The sequence below is a fragment of the Vulpes lagopus genome, chromosome 19 (assembly GCF_018345385.1).
Source record: "Vulpes lagopus strain Blue_001 chromosome 19, ASM1834538v1, whole genome shotgun sequence".
Lineage (NCBI taxonomy): Eukaryota > Metazoa > Chordata > Mammalia > Carnivora > Canidae > Vulpes > Vulpes lagopus.
This window is the reverse complement of record NC_054842.1, coordinates 16,443,210-16,467,414: the sequence shown is the minus strand read 5'-3', so window position 1 is coordinate 16,467,414 and position 24,205 is coordinate 16,443,210. Positions and strand designations below refer to the sequence as shown.

The 24,205-nt window shown below is 34.8% G+C and overlaps 2 protein-coding genes across 5 annotated transcripts in view; both read left to right on the top strand.

Annotated features, from left to right (window-relative positions):
• ZCWPW2 (zinc finger CW-type and PWWP domain containing 2) overlaps positions 1-24,205 on the top strand; it is a 109,177-nt gene that overhangs the window by 65,739 nt on the left and 19,233 nt on the right. Inside the window, exon 5 of the mRNA XM_041733626.1 lies at positions 4,574-4,620. Within this exon, the coding sequence (XP_041589560.1) occupies positions 4,574-4,620 (47 nt within the window). The remainder of the gene's footprint in view (positions 1-4,573; positions 4,621-24,205) is intronic.
• RBMS3 (RNA binding motif single stranded interacting protein 3) overlaps positions 4,573-24,205 on the top strand; it is a 1,727,904-nt gene continuing 1,708,271 nt past the window's right edge. For all 4 annotated transcript variants that reach the window (XM_041733599.1, XM_041733601.1, XM_041733598.1 and 1 more), the window contains exon 1: positions 4,573-4,620. The gene's annotated coding sequence lies outside the window, so the exon portion shown is untranslated. The remainder of the gene's footprint in view (positions 4,621-24,205) is intronic.

Here is a 24,205-nt window from a genome sequence, read left to right as displayed (position 1 = left end):
CCTTTTCTTAATGTTGATCCAAGTTTCTGTTCTACATCATTTTCCTTCTCTCTTTTAACATTTCTTGCAAGGTAAATCTACTGGTAACAAATTCTCTTGATTTCTCAAATTCTCTCAAGTATATATCCTTTTATTTTTAAAGGATAATTTCATAGGGTGCAGAATTCTAATTTGATGCTTTTCTTTCCTCTCAACAGTAATTCTTTCACTTCATTCTCCTCTTGCTTGCATGGTTTCTGAGAGAAATTGAATGAAATTCTTGTCTTTGCTCCTTTATTTATAAGGCATCCCCTACCACCAGGCTTTGTTCAACATTTTTTTTCTTTGTCATTGATTTTCTATCTTTAGTATTTATCCTACTTATTGTTCCCTGAGCTTTTAGGATCTTGATTTGGTGTCTTATATTTATTTGGGGGAAATTCCCAGTTATTATTGCTTCAGATATTTCTTCTGTTCATTTCCCTATTTCTTTTCCTTCTTGTATTCCCATTTATACATGTATTATACTTTTGTGGTTTTTCCTATAAATATTGAATATTCTGTTCTTTTTTTCCAATCTTTTTCTCTGTGTTTTTCAATTTTAGAAATTTCTATTAATATATCCTCAGGCACACAGATTGTTTCCTCAGCTGTGTCTGATCTTCTGATGAAACCAACAAAGGTGGTCTTCATTCTGTTACAGCATTTTTAATCACCAGCATTTCTTTTTTATTATTTCTTAGAATTTCCACCTCTTTGCTTACTGTACCCATTTGTTGTTGAATGTTGCCTACTTTTAACTCTAGAGTCTTAGTATATTAAACATTGTTAAGTTCACAGTATGATGATTCCAACATCTCTGACATATATGGGTCTTTTTGATGCTTGCTCTTTCACTTAAGATTGTTTTTTGCCTTTTAGTATGTCTTGTAATTTTTTTGTGGAAAGGCAAACATGATGTATCATGTAAAAGAAACTGGTAAATAGGCCTTTAGTAGTGTAATGGTAAGTGATGTGTGGCTATGGTTCTTTGATTAGGTCTCAGTCCTGGGCTTTGAACTGCACAGGTGCTTCTCATTTTTTTCACCCCACACCCCATTACATGGTACAGGATGGCTAAAGGGGAGCTGGAGTTGGATATTTCCCTTCCCCCACACGAAAGATTACATACAGCAGGCTAGATTTGAGTATATCTCCCCACCACCACCACCACCAATTGGTAAGGCTCTAAAAAAAAACGCAACTAGTTAGGTTCTGGTAAAATATTCTTTTGAGGGCTAATATTCTTTTGCTAAGAACTGAATATGCCCTGGCATATTTTCAAATGGTTACTTCCCTCTCACCCCCACTGAGGAAGCAGAAAGATATTTTTCTCCAGTCTTCACTGTGAGAACCTAATAGAGCTCCTGTAGGTACACTCACAAAAGTGTGCTTCCCTCCTGCATGACTGGGTCCCCCTAGAATTTTTGTCTCTCAGCTGTTTGCATTGAAGCTGCAGCAATTCATCAATTACAGTTCATGTGTTCCTACCCCAGCACTACTTCCTGTGGAGGTTTCTGCTCCATTAAGTTGTGATTCTTTGTATTCACCTGTCTCTCCAAATTTGGGGGCAGTGGTTTGCCCTGTGACCTCACTTCTCTAAGGGATCTAAGAAGAATTATTGATTTTCTATTTGTTCAGCTTTTTACTTGTTGTGAGGGTGAAGTGTGACTTCTAAGCTCTTTACATGCCAGATAGGAAACTAGACTATCCTATACCTTTTTAAGAAAATGCTTTCTTTCAGCTGTCATCTTTAAAGAAGCATAGACTGACAAGTTTTCTGAGGCTATGAATGGACAAGCTTTAAAAAAAATATTTTTTAAAAAAGAAGCCATTGATTTATGTTAATATTTGTATTCCTCTCTAATATGCTTGTAAATAAAACAATTTTAACATCTGTTATGAGTCATGAGACATAATCACCTCTACTGCCTTGGAACATTTTCATTTTCTACCTGCAGCTCCTCTTTTGCCCTTTAAAACTATGATGTGAATATAGCCCAGAAGAGGAGTAAAGGCCCTTTTAATTATCCAAATCTACATTTCCTGTTAACTGCTTTTCACTCTGTGTGAGGGTCCCTACATGCAGAGATTTCTGAAGGGAGGAAATTAAACCTTTCTCACTAGGGAAAATTCAGCTCTTAGAAAGTGTTTAATGTTGCTGATGTTGAACATGGACTTACTGTTATTAATAGGAAAATTGCTAATGATTGTAATGTTTCTCAGCATTACATCAGACTTTCCCTTTGGCACATCCCTTTGAAAATCAGAATGGTTGTTGATGCTCCCCCAAAACACTTCTTTGTTGCACTGGGAGATGATTGTACAGCTTTTCAACATAAAAAGTTCCTTAAACAGCAGTTTATATATTTCTGTTCCCAATTGTCTTCCTACTGGAAATTTTACATAAGAATGACATATATCTTGAGGAGAAACATAACAAATTTGTATCCTTTTTTTCATTAACTCTCAGTATATGATCAGGGTCCATCGGATCCAGTTTTAGTTTTCGAGTTACTTTTTTGTGTAGTTTTAAACTACATGTACAGATTGATATTTCATCATGATTTTATTGTTATTAGTGGTCTTCAAAATAAAAAGAAAAAAATTTTAGTTACAACGGAATTTATCCGTGTCTTATAATTATCATCAGGACCCTTTTATAAATTTGAAATAAACTATGGAATTTCAATAATCTTTGATTTTTTTATCATTACTCATCAATTTATTTCCAATGATGTTGAAAAGAAACTATTTAAATGGGAGAATGATAGAACCACTTAACAAGATGATACAGCAGTAAAATGTGTCATCACTAGACTGTTTTTCCTAGTATTCCAAGGGTTAGATGTCTGTCTGTCTGTCTCTCTCTCTCTCTCTGTCATACACACAAACACATAGATACCCCGAATCTCTTTATTAACTAAAATGGAAGAGAACATTGTTGATAATCTCTTATCTACCAGACATTGTTTTAGAAATTTTATTTATGTAAATTCTATTATTTGAATCTCAGATATACCAATAAGGTTATAATTCTTAATCCTGGTTTATTAATAAAGAAACAAAAGGCCTGAGAATATACAGTGTTCTATATCCTATACTCTCTAGTATAGTTATTTATAGTAATGTACACATTCTATGTATTTTAACTAATAAATTATATTAATTTGTTCAAGTAAAATGTATATTTCAGATCCATGTAAGATTTTTAATAAAATACATGTACATTTGTTAATTATAAAAAATATTGAACACCTTCTGCATATAAGCATGGTCCCTGACTTTACAGCACATTCTAGTTTGTAGAGTGCTTAGACATATATAGAAGTAACCATAATACAAGGAAGAAGGTTCTGTGTCCTAGGAAGACTGTGGTTTTGCAACAGAGGTGGTTATTTCTCCTAGATGGAGGAATCACCTGTGATGGTGAATGGTCTTGTACATTCATCAGTGGGGAACAAAAGGGGCATTCCAGAAGAAAGGATTATTCCAGGCACACAACTGAACATAAGAAAGAGGGCAGTTTACATGTGGCCAGATAATTATAGGTATAAATATAATAACCTGCTTCTCTGGATTTCTGTGTTTTATGCCAGTAATTAGTTTCTTACTGCAAAATTTGGTTTTAGATAGCAAGCATTTATTTACTCTTATATTCATGGATATTTATTCTTTTTGTTTATCTTACATGTTCATTGTGAATTATAGTCCTATATTGATAAATTAAATTTCTGTATATTTTTCTTTAACGTTAAATGTAACCCTAAAACCTTAATATTAATGTCCATAGCTCTATTTATTTTTCATTACCATAATATTAAAGTTAACAAAGCATATGTGTGAGTATAATTTATGTACAATTCATTTAGATGGAATTCTACATTGAACCCATAAAAATCCAATTAGTTATTATTACCAATAATTTTTACTAATTCACGCAGTTTTGCATATATCAAAATAATATCTTAAAATGACTTTCTGTATTCTATCTGGTTGTAGTCTTCTTTTTTGTTGAGTATTGCTTAGGGTTCCTACATGGAGGCAGCAGACATAAAGATTAGAGATTGCATGGCCTCAGGCATGGTACTTAGCCTCAACTTTCTCAGTTGTGAAATGGGGATGGACTACATACTTTACAAGATTATCATGAAGTTTAAATAAGATATTTTTTGTAAAGTCTTTACCCTGTATCTGCATGGAGTAGATGTCCAAGTAGAGGTCACTAGGATTTCATTCCAAATCCTATATACTTCAGAGCACATAAGCCTAGAGCCTAGAATAGGATAAACTAGATGCTAACTTGAGAATGTCCAACCAATTAGATTTAAGGGAGGAAGTTTGTCAAATAAGTATATGAATCCCTAATGTTATTAATTTTGGATTATTCTGTTCTACTCAACCCTAGGAAGTTGAGTTTGTTAGCATTTGATCAAAAGAACCATTAAAAACACATAGTATAAGAAAGTAGAAAATTATAATTGTATAACATTGCATTTGTTTAAACAGGAGTATAGGCATTTTTTCGAAACAGCCATAATTTATTATCTTACAGATAAATCCAAAGCAGATGGCAAAGTTGCTGTGGTAGCCAGGAAAAAGGTAAGATCATGTTTCATTATATAAAATATGCAGACTTCAAATTCCATTTGATTAAAGCTATTTTTAAAATAAAATTGAATTAATATTTAAAAGCAAAATGATATATAATGAGTTTTTTCTTCTAAATGTTGGTTGTGTATATGTTTCCTTTTTTAGGTTGACATTGGAAATTTAATATTTATGATTATGTCAGTGTTATAGAATTATCAGAAATTAGAACAATAAAAAAATTTAAAGTTCACAGGTTAGCAATTGCTTTTACTTAAATTGTATTTCACATATGTACTCTCATATACTAAAATATTTTTTGTGTGCCATGTTATTGGAATGTGCAATCTCATGGAAAATTTAAATAATTAAAATCCACAGCTTAATATGGACTTTACCTTGAAGTTGAGAACAGTATCAGCCATTTATATTAATCTAAACATAGAATCTTTTAAATAAGATTGGGAGTCAGTAGCATTTTAAAGAATTTTTAAAATTTAACCGTCATTCTGTATATTGTATGCAGGGAGATGTTTAACTCTTATTTATTGTCAAAAATATGATTGGGATAGTATGAACCTTGACATTCTCCTCAAGTGACAGTATTGTTAACAGGATGGTACTGAAAAAGAGAAAAAGTCAATACTTAAATTCTTTTAGATGAATGGTATATTGGTGTTGTATGAAAAAGAATTGTGATTGAAAGGAGAGCCTATCCCTATAGTATTTCCTGTGTTGAATGGTGGGGTTGGTGTAAGGTGGACCCAGGGAAGATTGAATGTAACCTGACAGAACAGAAAAAATGTTGGTCACAAACCTATAGATGAACAGGCAATGAGGTAAGCATCATTTCTGTATTCTGAGTATGTATATATCATGAGTCCTCTTATTTTTTTATTATTTATTTTTATGAGTCCTTTTAAAATCAGATTATGTTTTACCCTTTCACTTTTTGACTTGTAAAAGTAATCTGTACTTTTCACTAGCTAAATAATATTGTTGCGCCTTTGCAGAGAAGAATTCCACATCATAAAAGACAAGGTTGCCTTTTAAAAAAGAAAGGAGGGGATCCCTGGGTGGCTGAGCTGTTTGGCGCCTGCCTTTGGCCCAGGGCGTGATCTTGGAGTCCCGGGATCGAGTCCCACTTCAGGTTCCCTGCATGGAGCCTGCTTCTCCCTCTGCCTGTGTCTCTGCCTCTCTCTCACTCTCTCTCTCTCTCTCTCTCTTGAATAAATAAATAAAATCTTAAAAAAATAAAAATAAAAATAAAAATAAAAAATAAAAAAGAAAGGAAATAGTACTTGAGTGTATGTCTGACCATCAAGATAAGAATATATAAGACGGTGCAGGATTGTTAACGTGGATGGAACTGTTTATTTTAGTCTCTGCTTAAGGATATTTAGAATCAAAAAGGATATAATAATAACTAACATTTCTATATATTGCTTTATTTTTACCAGTGATTCTCAATGAAAGTGGTACTACTGTCTCTAGGACAATGCTATTTAAGGTGTGGTCCATGGACCAGAGCTAGTCTGTGGACTATTTATTATTGGTCTGCGATGAGATAAGAGCAAAAACTGACAATAATCATTTAGAAACTTTTGTAGTAATTCAACAGAGTTATTTTTTTCTGCTGAATGTAATGATAAAATATAGAATATATATTTTGTATTTCTTTTCTCTTTCAATTTTTTCATAGTAACTTATTTTTAATTGTATAGAAATACAGATCTTGGACATACTGGGGGCAAAACTGGTTTAACACTTAATTTGAGAGACACTGCCCTGTGTGTCTTGGAGTGTGTTAGGAATTTGTAGAAGTATCTTGGGCTGCAGTAGTTTGTGGGAATACAGGACATTTTGTTGGGCAAAGTTAAGGAAACTAGCTATCTTGCAGTGCATGGAATGGAACTGTATCACAAAAACTGTCTAGCATTTGGCATGACTTTTGAATGTGCTACTTGACTCAATGAACAAGAAATATACAGTGGACCCTTGAACAACACAGGGTTGGGGCACTGACTGCTGCAGTCAAAAACCCCTGTGTAACATTTGGCTCCCCTAAAGCTTAACGACTAATAACCTGTTGTCAATTGGAAGCCATAATAAAGATATAAACAATTGGTTAACACATATTTTGCATGTTATATGTATTATACACTGGATTCCTACAATAAAGTAAGCTAGAGAAAAGAAAATGTGAAAATCATAAGAAAGAGAATATACATGCCCAATACTTTACTGTAAAAAAATCTGTGTGTACGTGGACCTGTGAAATTCAAACCTGTGTTAAATCAGATTATGTTTTACCCTTTCAATAGTATAGAGGATCAATAGTAATTGTAAGTGATTTAATACAAATACTGAAATATAACATGTCAGATAAAAAAACAAGGAATTTAGAAGGCTTATTATAGTGCAGGAAACTGAAATGGAATAAACACACTGTTCTCAAGATTATTGAATCATTTACTTATTTTTTACTCAACATATTTTAACATAATTTAACTACGTATTTAGCTGTAAAGAGTAGAAGTGTAGTTACTGAGATACCATGGAAAACATTTACAAATCTGAAACAGGAAATTTGAGATGCCTTTTACAGTCTTAAAATAAAATATTACTAAATTTACAGATAATGAAATATATTGTTCCCTTTGAATTTCAAAAAATAAACATTTAGAAATATTTCATAGTATTGGTACCCTTTATATATTTTGTAAGCACTTTAGAATAATGCTAAGAAGTCTGTTACAAATATTACATGTTGAAATTATTTTTAGATAATCTTTGTCTTCCAGTCTTACTCTAATACTGTCTCCAAAGTCTACCTTAAAATTCTTTATTACATAGATGTAATGTAAGATATTATTGCTTATTTTTCTAATTTGTTATCAAGATACTCTTCATTGGGGCACCTGGGTGGCTTAGTTGGGCATTCATCTCTTGATTTCAGCTCAGGTCATGATCTCAAGGTCGTGAGGTTGAGCCCCACATCAGCCTCCATGTTCAATATGGAGTCTGCTTGAGATTTTCCCTTTCCCTCTGCCCCCTCTTCCCACTCACAGTCTCTTTCTGTTTCCTCTCTAAATAAAAAAATAAAATCTTAAAATAAAAGACATTCTTCCTCACGTGTAAAAAGTTATGGCCAAGTTATTTTTAAGTACTAGAGACTGAATGTGGCCTGGAAATGTTGTGGGATTTCTGTGATATTTTGTTACTAGGTCATCTCATGTCATAGCACACAGAGGATTATTTCCCCCATTGGAAATTACTTTGCCAAAGTCATTTGGAAGAATATAATACTTCTCATTTTCTATGCTTGGTTGGACAAGCTAGAATTTATTTTGGAATATTATCTCTATTTCAGTTAAGATTAGTTTCTTTCATTGTATAAAATGTCTGATCTATTACTACTTAACTTAAAAGTAGTTTTGCCTCCTTGACAATAGCTGTTGTTTCTTGTGTTGTTGACAATGCAAACTGCTGGAGCCACTCTGTAGAAAAGTGTAGAGGTTCCTCAAAATGTTAAAAATAGAACTACCGTACCATCTAGCAATTGCACTATTAGGTATTTACCCAAAGGATACAAAAATATAGACTGAAAGGAATATATGCACCCTGTTGTGTATAGCAGCATTATCAACAATAGCCAAACTATGGAGGAGCCCAAATTCCATTGGTGAATGAATAAAGCAGATGTGGTATATATACAACGGAATATTACTCAGCCATCAAAAAGAATGAAATCTTGCCATTTGCAATGATGTGGATAAAGCTAGAGTATATTATGCTAAGTGAAATAAGTCAGAGAAAGAAAAATTCTCACTCATATGTGGAAATTAAGAAAGAAAACAAATGAACTTATAGGAAGGGGGAAAAGAAAAAAAGGAGAGAAAGAATCAAGCCATTAAAGACTCTTACCGATAAAGAAAAATTGAGGGTTGATGGAGGGAGGTGGGTGAGGGATGGGCTAGATGGGTGAAGAGTATTAAGGACAATTGTTATGGTGAGCAATGGGTATTGTATGTAAGTGATGAATCACTGAATTCAACTCCTGAAACCAGTATTGCTGGATATTAACTATATCTAAAATTTAAAGAAATAAAAAAGTGCAGATACTTTCCTCTAGAAGAAAAGACAGATGTGTAGTTTAATAAGAATAATATAAGAATGAATGAAGTATGGGGTGACTGGATTGCTTAATAGGTTAAGCATCTGCCTTCAGCTCAGGTCATGATGCCAGGGTGCTGGGATAGAACACCACGTCAGGCTCCTTGTTCAGAAGGGAGACTGTTTATCCCTCTCCCTTTGTCCCTTCCCCCCCTCCCCACTCATGCTCTCTCTCTCTCTCTCTTAAATAAATGAATAGAATCTTTTTTAAAAAACAAATGAATAAAGTATGTCTACAATAAAGTTATAAGTAAAAAAAGAAAATAGTTTCTGTTCCTATGTTCCCACCATTTTGTTCCCACCACTACTTCTGCCAGTACATTTTTCTATAGATCCTGTACAGAATGATTTTATCCAAACTTATTCATGATAGGAATGACTAGCATTTATCTTACCAATTATGTCTTTAAATGTAGTTGTTCCCAAGCATACACATATGGAAATACATTTTTATTTTATTTTTCTTTTATATTACAGTTATGGTATTTTGAAATTATTCACGTAGTCAGGTATATTAATTATGTTATAGGCTACAATTGCTGTAACAAGGAGACTCAAAATTACAGTGAGTCCTACAAGATAAAAGTTTATCTATCTCTCTATTGTATACCTGACCAAAGGTGGGCAAGTGATTCAGAGTGGGAGGAGGCTTTGCTCCACAGGATCATTTAGACTCCCAAGTTTTTTCTGTTTCATTGTTATGCCAACCCCCAGGGTGTGGTCCTAATCTATATGGTCAATAATTGATTGCACTATCTATCACATCTACATTCTGGGCCATGAAAAGAGGTAAAGTGGAAAAGGAGTACAAACAATTAGCTGAACAAGAAAACATGAACTTGAAGCTGTACATGTCACTTTTCTCGTATCCCATTGGCAAAATTTAGTAATATGGCCACAACCAGTGGCAAAGGGAAGGAGGGGAATACAACTTCTAACAAGACCAATCTAGACACTGGGTTACAATTAGTGGCCTAAGACTTTCATTTAAGAATAGAGAATAGTCTATTTCAAAGTATTTCTTATAAAAGGTAGTGGTTAGGTTGATAGAGCTGAGAAATACTAAGATAGATTGCCTCATGTAACCCTTACAATGCCAGTGGGAAATAGATATTACCATAACTGTTCTTACAAAGAACCTGCCCCCAGGGATGTTCACCATTGCCAAAAATTCAATACAAAGATGAATGATAAAAAAAAAAAAAAAAAAGGTAATTGGCTGTACAGCTCCTTATCCTGGGTTGCAAATTTTAACAGTTTATTTTCTTTATTTATATTTATGTAAACAAATGTGTATATGTACATGTAAAATGTTTTGTGATTGTCTTGTTTTTACAACAATGGGCACTGATTATATGTTATTCTATAGATTTAACTACTTGGGCTGACAGACACAGATCTGTTTTTAACTGTCTGCAGAGCATACCATAGCAAATATATCACTTTTAGTCAGTCAGCCCTATATTGATAAGCATGTGCAAGTTTTCAAGTTGTGGTTGTGGTTTGATACTGCTACATGCAGTGCCTTCATAAACCTCCTTGTACATATGTCTTTAGGTACTGATGCTATTATTTTTATAGGATAAATTCCCCAAATGGGCTTGATAGATCAAAGCTAACCACAGTGTTACCTGCCTCCCTTGAATCATGAAGGGACCTTGAGGAATAAGTTCTATGTTGGCCTGTGCTGAGTTGCATTGGCAGTTACTGTAGCCTCTTTGAACCAGGATGTAAGAATATTACCACCTTGAATGCCATTGCTAAGTGCCTATGGGGATGGTGCTTCCTGGGGCAAGTAGGAGAGTTCTATCTAAATGGTTCTGCCATTCTCATAACCCCCTTCTTTTAACTCTTCAGCTGCATTTGGCTACCTGTTAAGATAGAGGTGAATAGTACAGATGTGCACAACTTTGCACCCGACTGCCGCTCTGCCCAGTGGAGCAGTCTGAATGAAAGAGAATTAGAGTAAGCCTCACTGATCTCTGAGTCCCACTTGAAAGAAAAAGAGAAGGAGGAGGAGGAGGAGGAGGAGGAGGAGGAAGAGGAAGAGGAAGAAGAAGAAGAAGAAGAAGAAGAAGAAGAAGAAGAAGAAGAAGAAGAAGATCTAGATTGTCTCTAAGTCCCTTCCTGCTTTAATATTCCATGAAATATTTATAACAGCTCAGTACGTAATTTCAGAATGTCAAAGGACTGATACAGACCAGAGTAAATATCGGGGTCAGTTGGCCCTAGAAATAAAGAATTAAAATACTAGTGTATTGAGAAATGGGTGGAGTTGCTGATAGTGTTACCTGTTACAGATTCTGAAAGATGTTTGAATATAAAAGCAAATATTCAGGACGCAGCATATTGTGGTGTAAAAATAGAAACTTATGAATGAGCCAGATCTGCCTTCAAGGGCTAGTTCTATTTAGTTGTGTGACCTTAGGTGAGTTAATGTCTTTGATCCTCATTGAATTAAGCTCTGATTTGGGAACCATAATAATTAAAGATAGCATGAAAAGCAATAATAGCATAGAGTTTGCTGTATTTTAGTAGGTGCTTGTTTAATAAATGCCTAGTACTTTTCTCATTTCTCCTTAGAAAGAAATAGGAAGGATTTAAGAATATTTAAAATGTTTAGACTTATAATAGCATCATAGTTCTATTAAATGAGACTATGTAAATCTCTTTTTAAAAGTAAGTCCCACCTTTCAATCACAATTTAATTTTTTCAAGGGAGCATTATATTTGGAGGACAATTTTTAAAAAATATTTTATTTATTTGAGAGAGAGAGAGCACAAACAGGGAGGAGGAGCAGAGGGAGAAGCAGGTTCCCGTTGAGCAGGGAGCCCGATATGGTGCTTGATCCAAGGACCCTAGGATTATGACCTGAGTTGAAGGGAGATGCTTAATCAGTGGAACCACCCAAGCACCCCTGAAGAACAAAATTTTCTAAATCATCCAAAATTCACCTCCTCATTTAAAATTTTTAGATTATTTTTTGCATGTTTATAGTTATTTCTATATACATATGTTTATTTGCATCGTTTTACTCATTGAGTAATGTGCTGTTAATGTTTTGATTTTTGTACTATATCACAAATCTTTTTCATGTTGTTTTATGGTTTTCACTACATTTAAGTTCTTTTTTTTTTTTAATTAGAGGGGATCCCTGGGTGGCGCAGCGGTTTCGCGCCTGCCTTTGGCCCAGGGCGCGATCCTGGAGACCCGGGATCGAATCCCACGTCGGGCTCCCGGTGCATGGAGCCTGCTTCTCCCTCTGCATGTGTCTCTGCCTCTCTCTCTCTCTCTCTCTCTCTATCATAAACAAATTAAAAAAAAAAATTTTTTTAATTAGAGAAGTAGCATTGTGAGAAAACAAAAAATAACATATAAATTCTTTTCCAGCTATAATTTCAGTTCTAAAAGAAAAACAGGGGATCCCTGGGTGGCGCAGCGGTTTGGCGCCTGCCTTTGGCCCAGGGCGCGATCCTGAAGACCCGGGATCGAGTCCCACATCAGGCTCCCGGTGCATGGAGCCTGCTTCTCCCTCCGCCTGTGTCTCTGCCTCTCTCTCTCTCTCTCTCTGTGACTATCATAAATAAAAAAAATAAAAAAAATAAAAAAAAAAGAAAAACACTGTTAATAGTTTTATATACTTTTGCATGTATGACCTTATGTATTATATATGCAAATAAATGTTTATGAATAAACAAAATATAGTATTTATATGTATAAAGTATATATGCTTTATTAACATAAATGGAATGAATTAAACTTCACTTTTTTCATTCAATAATATATTGTGGACATCTTCTCAAGTCAATGATCTACCAGATCTTACCCAGTTGCATAGCATATCATTTTATAGAAGTGTATTTATTTATTGAACAGTCTCCTGGACATTTAGGTTGATTCTGGATTAGCAAAATTATAAATAAAAATGCAGCAACATCATTGCACACAAATCTCTTTAAACATTTCTGTAAATATTTATACACTAAAAATTGCTAGAAAAGAACTTGCTGAGCTCAAAGAGTAGGAACATTTTAAATCTTGCCAAATTGCTAAACATCTCCCATCTAAAAAATCCCCCAACATTATTGTACCAATTACAGTCCCATTATTAGTGTAAGGGAATGTCTAGATTGCCTTCACTTGTCATCTCTTGCATTACCAATCTTTTTTCTTTGTAATTTGTTTTGTTTTTATTATAAATTTATGTAATATATGCTAGGGAGAAAATACCAAGGGTTACAGAAGTGTGTAAAATGGAAAGTTCAAGTCATTTTCTTACCCATTGTTGCCTCACCTCTAACATTTTACTATTTCAAAATCTGGAAATAAGCATCTTTGCACATTTTTTGCATGTTTGTGCCCAAATTTCAACAGAACGATTCTTAAAAATGAAACTTCTGAGGTAAAGGATGTGAGTGCTTAAAATCTGGTTATGTTTAAGGAAAGACTAAAAAATTGTTATATATTGAGGGAAACTAAGGAAATAAATGTAATGTGAAATCCTAGTTTGGGCCCTGAAACAGAAGGATGTCAATGATAAAACTGGCGAAATTTAAATTAGGTCTTTATTCAGTTAATGGTTTTGTAGCAATGTTAATTTCTTATTTTAATAATTGTACTGTGATTATGTGTAATGTTAACATTGAAGGAGGCTGGATGAAGGATATATGGGAACTCTTTTGAGCTATATCTGCATCTTTTTGTAAATCTAAAATTATTTCAAATAAAAGTTAGAAACTCTAGTCAAGTATTGCCCAATTCTCTTCAGAACAATTTTATCTGAGTACTAGCAATGCTTTTCCCATTCTCTTTTCCCACCAATCTTTATATATTTGCCAGTATTTAAAAGGAGATATAAAATAACATGTTATTATTTTCATTTGCTGTCATTTATTTTTTACTTTCATGAGGCTGAGCATTGTTTACTATATTTACTTTGATGAGGTTAAGCATTTCTCAGTGTATTTAGTATTTACTGGATATGGTATTTCTTCTGAAAACTGCCTATTTATACCCTCTCCTGTTTCTTCCATAGGCTGGCTTCTCTCTCTCTCTCTCTCTCTCTCTCTCTCTCTCATTTTTTTTTTTTGATTGACTTGTAGGTGCTCTCTTTAGTTATTGATTGTTAATACTTTGCTAATATGCTGTAAACATTTCCTTAGTTTTCCTTTTAAATTTTTTGTAGTTCTTTTGTACTTAGATAATAAAATTTTTTCTTTTAGGTTTTGGAACTTTGGTGACATACTTTAAAAGACTGCCCCTTCATTAAAACAAAAGTTATAATTCATTTAGTCTTTTTTCTATTGCTGTTGGTCACACTTTGATGAAAATCTCCATGAATATTGCTTCCTTTTCCACCACATGTTTAGTTTCCTTCCCAGTAGAAGAATCCCTGAGACCAGTGATAGGAATACATCAGGTTGTTCACTCTCATCAGCAGTGCATGCAAATGCCACAGTGATAGGTGTTATCACATAAAGATGCTGTCACCAGTGTACATCATACTTTGTTTTAATTTGCATTTCTTTGACTTGAGGTAATTGTCTATGTTTGAGTTGTTAATGTTTTCTTGTAAATTTATATGAACATTTTATATACTAGCAATTAAAATAATAATTTTTTGTCATTGTTTCAGTAAATGTTTTTACCAGCATATTACTTGCTTTTCCATTATTTTTTCCTGGCAATATGGAGGTTAAATATTTGTATGTGGTCACATCTGCATTTCTAAGAGGTTTTATTACTTAGGATGGACTTATTCTTAGATAATAATGCAGAGGAGTGAGTAAAAAAAGAATATATAGAGGTAGACTGTCGAAGTATGAATCCTGGCTCTGTCATCTACTAGCAGTGTGATCTTAAATTAGCTACTTAACTCTGTAAGTTCTCTATCTCCTGTTAAGTGGAAAGAATGGGACTACTGCAAAATAAGATTGCTTTGACAGTTTGTGTAAAGCACATAATGTAGTGCTTAGAACCTAAGAAACATTTCACGAGTGTTAGCTATTATTATGGGACTGGGGATTTATTTTTATATGAGGTAGAAGGATAGGGTATAAAAATTTTATGCACCTTGCTAAGATGGGGTTCAGGATATGCTACCCCAAACATGGCATCTTGGTATATTGAATATTTCAAGCTCAATGAATTTGTGAAATGACAGGTACAGGAAGGATTTTCTCACTTTCCCTAGAGCATGAGGTTATAAGAGCCTCATGTAAGATGTTATCCCTACACCAGGAGGAAAAGAGCATTCTTTGATAGTAGAGGGAGCTTGAGAAGAATCTCGCAGTAAGCCTTGCCTTTCCACAGCTTACTAATCTTACCTCCTACACTTTCATGTACTATCATGTTTTCCTATGACCTTCTACTTTTCAAACCTTGCTTAAACACTCTCAGATTTAACTGCTTCTTTGGACCTTCATATCCTTATTGAAGGCTGCCATATCACATAAAACCTATATTAAATAAATCTGTATGCCTTTTAGTTGTTTGTTTTTTAAAGATTGAATTACTTATTTGAGAGAGAGAGAGTACATGAGCAGGGAGAGGAGCAAAGGAAGAGAGAGAGAACCTTCAAGCCGTTCCCCTGCTGAGTGTGTAGCCTGAATTGGGGCTCAGTCCCAGGACCCCGAGATCATGACCTGAGCCCAATTCAAGAGTTGGATGCCCAACTGACTGAGCCACCCAGGTGCCCCTAAGTCTGTATGCTTTTCCCTTGTTAATCTGGTTTTTGTTACAGGGGCCCCCATCAAGAACTTAGAAGAATAGAGGAAAAAGGCATTATTCTTCCCCTACACTGCCAGTTATTCCAATACCATTTATTGATTAACAAGTAATGTTTCCCTTCTTTACTGTTTTTTAAATCTTTATAATATATAATTTGCCATCTTCATCATGTAACATGTCAAAATACCTACATATATATCTATTCATCTATCTGGTCTTAAATTTCATATTGGTTTAATTATTTTATCTTTAATATGTGGATTTGTGATCCTTCATTACTATAATTTTTTAAAAATTGTTTTCACAGTTCTCATCTGTTTACTTTTTCAGATTGTATTGTCTTTGTTTACATATGTGTGTATATATATATATCTGTATAATATATGTATGTATTTTCTGTATATTATGATTCTTGACCTTTTAAAAAACCTTTCTGACTAGGGAAGGACTGCCCCTTACAGGTAGCAAAGGGTACTTCTTTCATATGCAAATCAACCAGTTCCAAACCCATATCCCTCAAATAACTTCTTACCAAACTCTGAAATACCAAGCCAATATTTCCATTACCTTAAATTATCCCAAAATCAAGTACTAGGCAATTGGAGACCATTCCTATAGGCCAGAGCCCTCCAACATTGTTCAAACTAGCCAATCCTGAACTGTTCAGCCTACTGTACCTTGCCTTTCCTGTGGAAACCCCAATAAAGGCATAATTTAAATAGTTTTAACTACATAAAAATGAACTTTAGGATTATTTAGTGAAGTTCCAGGAAAAATTCTGTTGAGATGATGATTGGTATTGTAGAAAATCTATTTGTTAATTTAGGGAGAAATTATATATTTATAATATTAAATACACCCATGTAGAAACACAAATTGTCTCTCTATTCATTTCTCTTTAAGTTTTCTTTTTAAGATTTTATTTTATTTATTCATGAGAGAGAGAAAGAGGCAGAGAGACACAGGCAGAGGGAGAAGCAGGCTCCATGTAGGGAGCCCAACATGGGACTCGATCCCAGGACTCCAGGATCACGACCTGGACTGAAAGCAGCACTTAACCACTGAGCCACCCGGGCTGCCCTCTTTAGTTTTTTTTTTTTTTTTAATTATTATTATTATTTTTTAATTTTTTATGATAGTCACACACACAGAGAGAGAGAGAGAGGCAGAGACACAGGCAGAGGGAGAAGCAGACTCCATGCACCGGGAGCCCGATGTGGGATTCGATCCCGGGTCTCCAGGATGGCGCCCTGGGCCAAAGGCAGGCGCCAAACCGCTGCGTCACCCAGGGATCCCTCTTTAGGCTTTTTAATGCGGAATTTTACTTATTTCTAATTAAGGCTATCTCAGATACCATTACTAATTAGAAAAGGATCTCTTCGTCATTTTGTTTTCTAATTTTTTTGGCCTATATACAGAAATTATGTGTCTATGTATGGGTATCTTTTTTCCTAACATTTCACTTTTATTAAGGCCAAGAGTTTAACTTGTAACACTTTGAAAGACAAAATTAATGATCACTCTTCTTGATTTATACATTTATGTGTGAGGAAATTAGGCTATTATATTTTCTGATGAATAAATAGGTTTTCCCAAAATTATTGCAAATATTCTTCATAATAAGCAGAAAATTTTCATTAGCCCAGTTGCAGGATAAGTTGCTTACATTTTATGACTAGATGTCTAGATATTTGTGTTAATTAATAAGCTTGCTATTAATATGGAATTCATGTACTGCAGCTCACTTGATTCACTAGCTTTATATGCATCTTTCCCCAAAGATAGATATTATAATAGATCCTTACTTCTGGTTTCTAGCCCCAGGCAAAGAGAAATCTCTGAAAAGAATAGTAAGCAGAGGAACCCCTTGGGAAGAGTCACAGTCAGAATTCAAAACTCATTTAGTTTCTTTTTGGATTCTACTTCGTGGGCATCATTCATCTCTCCATAGGCCTGTGTTCCCCAAACTTGAATCATTCAGGTATCCCATCACCATTTTGCCATTTTTTATACTGTTAGTTACTATCGTTGTCTTTTGTTTGACTTAACCTTTTTCTCAATTTAATTTTTTTATTGAGGTAAAATTTGAACACTGAAAGATCTTAAGTGTAGAGTTTCATGAGTTTTTCTTAAATATATACACTCATGTAATTACCATCCCTAACCAAAATAGTGAATATTCTCATCACCCCAAAACGTTTCCTAATCTAAATTTTAAAATGTAATTTCACTGTTTTATTGTGCATTTGTAGGTTTCAAATACACAGAAATATATACTAATATATAGAGAAAATTATCCATTTATCATTTTCAATTATCAGTAGAAATCTTAACATAGAAATTATTTTCATACTAAATTTGATTACCCTGTGCTCAGAAAATGGAGGGAAACTGGGAAGCTACACCACTATAAGGCAGTGTTGTGAAACAGACTTCCAGGAAAGTGATTTTTTTTTTTTTTTTTTAAGATTCTCTTTTTAAGTAATCTCGACACCAAACATGAGGCTTGAACTCACAACCCTGAGATCAAGAGTTGAATGCTCTACTGAGCCAGGGGTCCCTGGGGAAGTGATTTTTAACAAGATACTCTTTAATAACTGAGTGACTAAACATGCTAAACTAGGTTGCAAGGTTTACCTCTTTTATCTTGAATTACACTCTAGAGGAATTCTATAGGATAACTACTAGCAGTAAAATACTAAAATTAGACAAGATTGATTAATTTTGGATAAAGCTTTTTATATACCATTTATGAAAGCAAGCAAAGATCCCTTGACTCAGAGTACCTGTTTTCTGGTGTGGATAATTGTATTTGCTCTTTAAATTTTATTAATTTTATTTTAATTTTGTAAAGATTTTATTTATTAGAGAGAGAGAGAGAGAACGCAGACGCAGAAGGAGAAAGAAAAGTAGAGAGCTTGATGTGGGAGCTCAATCCCAGAACCCTGAGATTATGAACTGAGCCGAAGTCACTTCACCAACTGAGCCACCCTGGCGCCCCTATTGTTTTCAGTTTTATTTATCTAAATAATCTCTACACTCAACTGTGGGGCTCAAACACATGACTCCAAGATTAAGAGTTCCATGCTCTTCCAACTAAGCCAGCCAAACCACCCCTGCTCTTTTTTTTTTTTTTTTAATTTTTTACTTAAACTCAATTGCCAACATATAGTATAACACCCAGTGCTCATCCCATTGGCTCTTTAAATGTTAAAAAAAAGTTTACTTTGGGACTTACATATTTGCTTAACCCTTTTTTTTGCTTTGACTTTTGGCCCATGGATCTAACTCTAGCCAGGATGATCTCCTTGTCATTCTCATAAGATGGGCAGTGCGAGTGGGAAGACCTGGGAGAGGACAAATGTGCCTTATCTTCCCTGGAGATGAAGCAACAGTGTCCTAGTGTGAAGGTCATGCTATTCTCCAAGTTCACAGGGCTTGCCATGGAAGAGGTGTTGGCTAGCAGCTGGCTATAAAGGACGTTGTTACCATCACAGGGCTGCAAGGGTGTCTGTTGCTGCTGGAGTTGTAGTATTGAGGGCGTGCTATAGAAGGTACAAGTGGAAAGGAATATTAGAGATGCTTTCTTAAGCCAGTGATTTCTCCAGTGCAGTGATTATCTGTGAAAATTCAGGTTTCATTATGCACATGTGGTATTTGGTAAACAGAAATTTATGTTTATCAATGATTGTTTCTCTCTCTTAAGAATTGTTTTCATACTGGAATGCCTGGGTGGCTCAGCGGTTGAGTGATCCGGCTCAGGGTGTGATCCCGGGATCCAGTGTTGAATCCCACTTTGGGCTCCTTGTGAGGAGTCTGCTTCTCCCTCAGCCTGTGTCTCTGCCTCTCTCTCTCTCTCTCTCTGTGTGTCTTTCATGAATAAATAAATTAAATCTTAAAAATATTTTTTTAAAGAATTGTTTTCATCCTAATTACTAAAAGCAAACAAAAAGTTATCATTTTTTTTAAATGAAAATAGATTACTTTTATTTGCTTAGATTTTTTTTCATTTCTTTCAGTGATATTGTGTAGTTTTTTTTTTTTAAATTAATTTTTATTGGTGTTCAATTTACCAACATACAGAAAAACACCCAGTGCTCATCCCATCAAGTGTCCACCTCAGTGCCCGTCACCCATTCCCCTCCAACACCCGCCCTCCTCCCCTTCCACCACCCCTAGTTCGTTTCCCCGAGTTAGGAGTCTTTATGTTCTGTCTCCCTTCCTGATATTTCCCAACATTTCTTTTCCCTTCCTTTATATTCCCTTTCACTATTATTCATATTCCCCAAATGAATGAGAACATACACTGTTTGTCCTTCTCCGATTGACTTATTTCACTCAGCATAATACCCTCCAGTTCCATCCACGTTGAAGCAAATGGTGGGTATTTGTCATTTCTAATTGCTGAGTAATATTCCATTGTATACATAAACCACATCTTCTTTATCCATTCATCTTTCGATGGACACCGAGGCTCCTTCCACAGTTTGGCTATTGTGGCCATTGCTGATAGAAACATCGGGGTGCAGGTGTCCCGACGTTTCATTGCATCTGAATCTTTGGGGTAAATCCCCAACAGTGCAATTGCTGGGTCGTAGGGCAGGTCTATTTTTAACTCTTTGAGGAACCTCCACACAGTTTTCCAGAGTGGCTGCACCAGTTCACATTCCCACAAACAGACACATAGATCAATGGAACAGAATAGAGAACCCAGAAGTGGACCCTGAAATGTACGGTCATCTAATATTCGATAAAGGAGGAAAGACTATCCATTGGAAGAAAGACAGTCTCTTCAATAAATGGTGCTGGGAAAATTGGACATCCACATGCAGAAGAATGAAACTAGACCACTCTCTTTCACCATACACAAAGATAAACTCAAAATGGATGAGAGATCTAAATGAGACAAGATTCCATCAAAATCCTAGAGGAGAACACAGGCAACACCCTTTTTGAACTTGGCCACAGTAACTTCTTGCAAGATACATCCACAAAGGCAAAAGAAACAAAAGCAAAAATGAACTATTGGGACTTCATCAAGATAAGAAGCTTTTGCACAGCAAAGGATACAGTCAACAAAACTAAAAGACAACCTACAGAATGGGAGAAGATATTTGCAAATGACATATCAGATAAAGGGCTAGTTTCCAAAATCTATAAAGAACTTATTAAACTCAACACCAAAGAAACAAACAATCCAATCATGAAATGGGCAAAAGACATGAAGAGAAATCTCACAGAGGAAGACATGGACATGGCCAACAAGCACATGAGAAAATGCTCTGCATCACTTGCCATCAGGGAAATACAAATCAAAACCACAATGAGATACCACCTCACACCAGTGAGAATGGGGAAAATTAACAAGGCAGGAAACAACAAATGTTGGAGAGGATGCGGAGAAAAGGGAACCCTCTTACACTGTTGGTGGGAAAAGTTATCATTTTTGAATGTTACCAATTAAAACAATAGAAATGTTGAACAAAGTAGTTTTGTTTCTATATACATAATGGCCATTTAAAAATTCACTCAAGATATTAATTCAGTTGGAACTCAAGTACTTAAATACTTAAAATCTGGTGAAAAAGATTCCAGAAATTCAAAACTTTTCAGTCAGAACTCTCTATGTATTCTATTCTGTATTTTAATGTTGAGCAAGAAGGTAATAAAGAGAATTCTACAAAATGTGCTTGCTCTTTTGTTAAGAAACAAAAATCTCTTCAAGTTGAGTCCCAGTTATCACATAAGTTTCCAGGTATTGTCCTTTATTATTTGAACTAAAGGTTATGTTATGCAGCTTTCTTCCATTTATTTTGCTGATTATATTTATTACAACTATTATCCTTTCTCTCTGATTCAGAGACACATCAGTCACCTCTCCAACATGAAGCCACATATAAGATGAATCTGATTTTCTTCTAAAGTTTGGAATACTCCTCATCCACCATCATCTTTCTTATCCCATTTCATTAAAACCAAAAACATTGTGACTAATCAATAGAGTCATTATTGATTTAATGTACAATAGGAATTTGAATAATGAGTTTGTATTTTATAGACTGTAGCTATTACACTAAATAATAAATGATCTTTCTATGCCTAATAGTAATAATTACTGTTTTCCTGTTTGCGAAGGGCGAGCATTATCACTGGAAAAAATACCGGGTCAGTGAAAATTAGTAGAATTAACTTATGACTTATTGGAATTCATCTATATTTTCAAATTGATAAACATTTGGCTTCTTCCCACAAGCCTTCCAACTTTTCATTTATATTAGACAGCACAAACCTATCGCCTTTCTTGAAGACCTATAAATTATTACCTTTTAATTCTTTAGAATTATAATAACTTTAAGATGATATTTATCCTTTTTGTTTATGTATTTAATATCTTCACTTTGATCCAAAAATAATTTGCTGTGTCATGAAATTCATATATTAGATACACATCTTAAATCTGTATGTCTCCTACATACTGGGGAATGCAGTCATACAGATCAAAGGGAGATAGAGCTTCCATCTCCTTCCATGAATCTAAGTGCAGGAGTGTCTTATTTCAATCTCTGGAATCCCCAGAGAGTTATTTAAAGACTTAGATCTACACAAAAATTTTGAAAGAATATTTTTTAAAGTATGCTTTTGCATAGTCTATGCATTCCAACATAGAAGAGAGATCATCTTCTTTTGCAAATGCTTAAGATAAATGATGAGAAGGTTTGACATTTTGATAGAAGAAACAGATAATGAAGCTCTCAACATTCATTCTTTTATCCAGGAAAAATGTGTATGGGTACCATAACCATTGAATGCTCTTGTGCATCAGTTTTTTGGAGTTTAATTGGAATATAGGCATACCTCATTTGATTGCACATCACAGATGTCATGGTTTTTACAAATTGAAGGTTTGTGGCAACCTTACGTCAAGTAAGTCTATCTGCACCAGTTTCCCAGGAGCATTTGTTCATTGCATAAAACTGTCACATTTTGATAATCCTCGCAATATTTAAACTTTTTCATTATTATTGTATTTGTTATACTGATAGGTGTTCAGTGATCTTTGATGTTCTATTATAATTGTTTTTGGTTGTCACAAACCATGTCTATGTAAAACAATGAACTTAATTGATAAATGTGTTCTGACTGTTCCACTAACCATCCATTACCCTGTCTCTCTCCCTCTTCTTGGGCTTCCCAATTCTCTGAAACATACAATATTGAAAATAGGCCCATTAATAACCCTATAATGGCCTCTAAGCGTTCAAGTGAAAGGGAGAATCACGTCTCTTACTTTAAATCAAAAGATACAGGGGATCCCTGGGTGGCCCAGCAGTTTAGCGCTGCCTTCAGCCTGGGGTGTGGTCCTGGAGACCCGGGATCGAGTCCCACATCGGGCTCTCTGTGTGGAACCTGCTTCTCCCTCTGCCTGTGTCTCTGCCTCTCTCTCTCTCTCTCTCTCTCTCTCTCTCTCTCTCTGTGTGTGTGTCTTTCATGAATAAATAAATAAAATCTTAAAAAAAAATCAAAAGCTACAGATGATTCAGCTTAGTGAGGAAGGCATGTCAAAAACTGAGATAGGCTAAGAGCTTGGCCTCTTACACCAAAAAGCCAAGTTGTGAATGCAAAGAAAGAGTTCTTGAGGGAAATTAAAAGTGTTACTCCAGTGAATACATGGATGATAAGAAAGCCAAACGGTCTTATTGCTGATCTGGAGAAAAGTGTTAGTGGCCTGGATAGAAGATCCAGCCAGTCACAACATTCCCTTAAGCCAAAGCCTAATCCATGGGAAAGCCCTGTCTTCAGTTCTGTGAAATCTGAGAGAAGAAAAATTTGAAGCTAGCAGAGATTGGTTCATAAGGTTAAAGGAAAGAAGGCATCTTTATAAAAGTGTAAGGTAAAGCAGTAAGTGTTGATATAGAAGCCACAGCAAGTTATCCAAAAGATCTAGCTAACATAATTTATGAATGTGGCTCCATTAAACAGCTTTTTTCACTGTAGATGAAATAGCCTTATATTGGAAGGAGATGCCAACTAGGACTTTCTTAGTTGGAAAGAAGTCAGCGCCTGGCCTCAAGGCTTCAGAGGGTAGGCTGACTCTTGTTAAAGGCTAATGCACCTGGTGACTTTAAGTTGAAGCCAGTGCTCACTTACAGTCCAAGTATTCTAGGGCCCTTAAAGAATACGCTAAATTATCTATTATGCCTGTGCTCTATAAATGGAACAACAAAGCCTGGATGACAGTACCTCTATTTACAACATGTTTTACTGAATATTTTAAGCCCACTGTTAAGATCTGCTGCTCAGAAAAAAATGATTCCTTTAAAAATATTACTGCTCATTGACCATGCACATAGTCACCCAAGAGTTATGATGGAGATGTACAATGAGAGTAATGTTGATTTCATACCTGCTAATTCAACATCCATTCTGCAGCCCATGGATCAAGGAGCAATTTCAACTTTCAAGTCTTATTATTTAAAAAAATAAATTTTAAAAGGCTGTAGTTGCCATAGAGAGTGATTCTTCTGATGGATCTGGGCAAAGTAAGTTGAAAACCCTCTGAAAAAGATTCACCATTCTAGATGTCATTAAGGACATTTGTGATTCATGGAAAGAGGTCATAATATCAAGATTAACAGGAATTTGGAAGAAATTGATTCCACCGTCATGGATGACATTGGGTTATTCAAGACT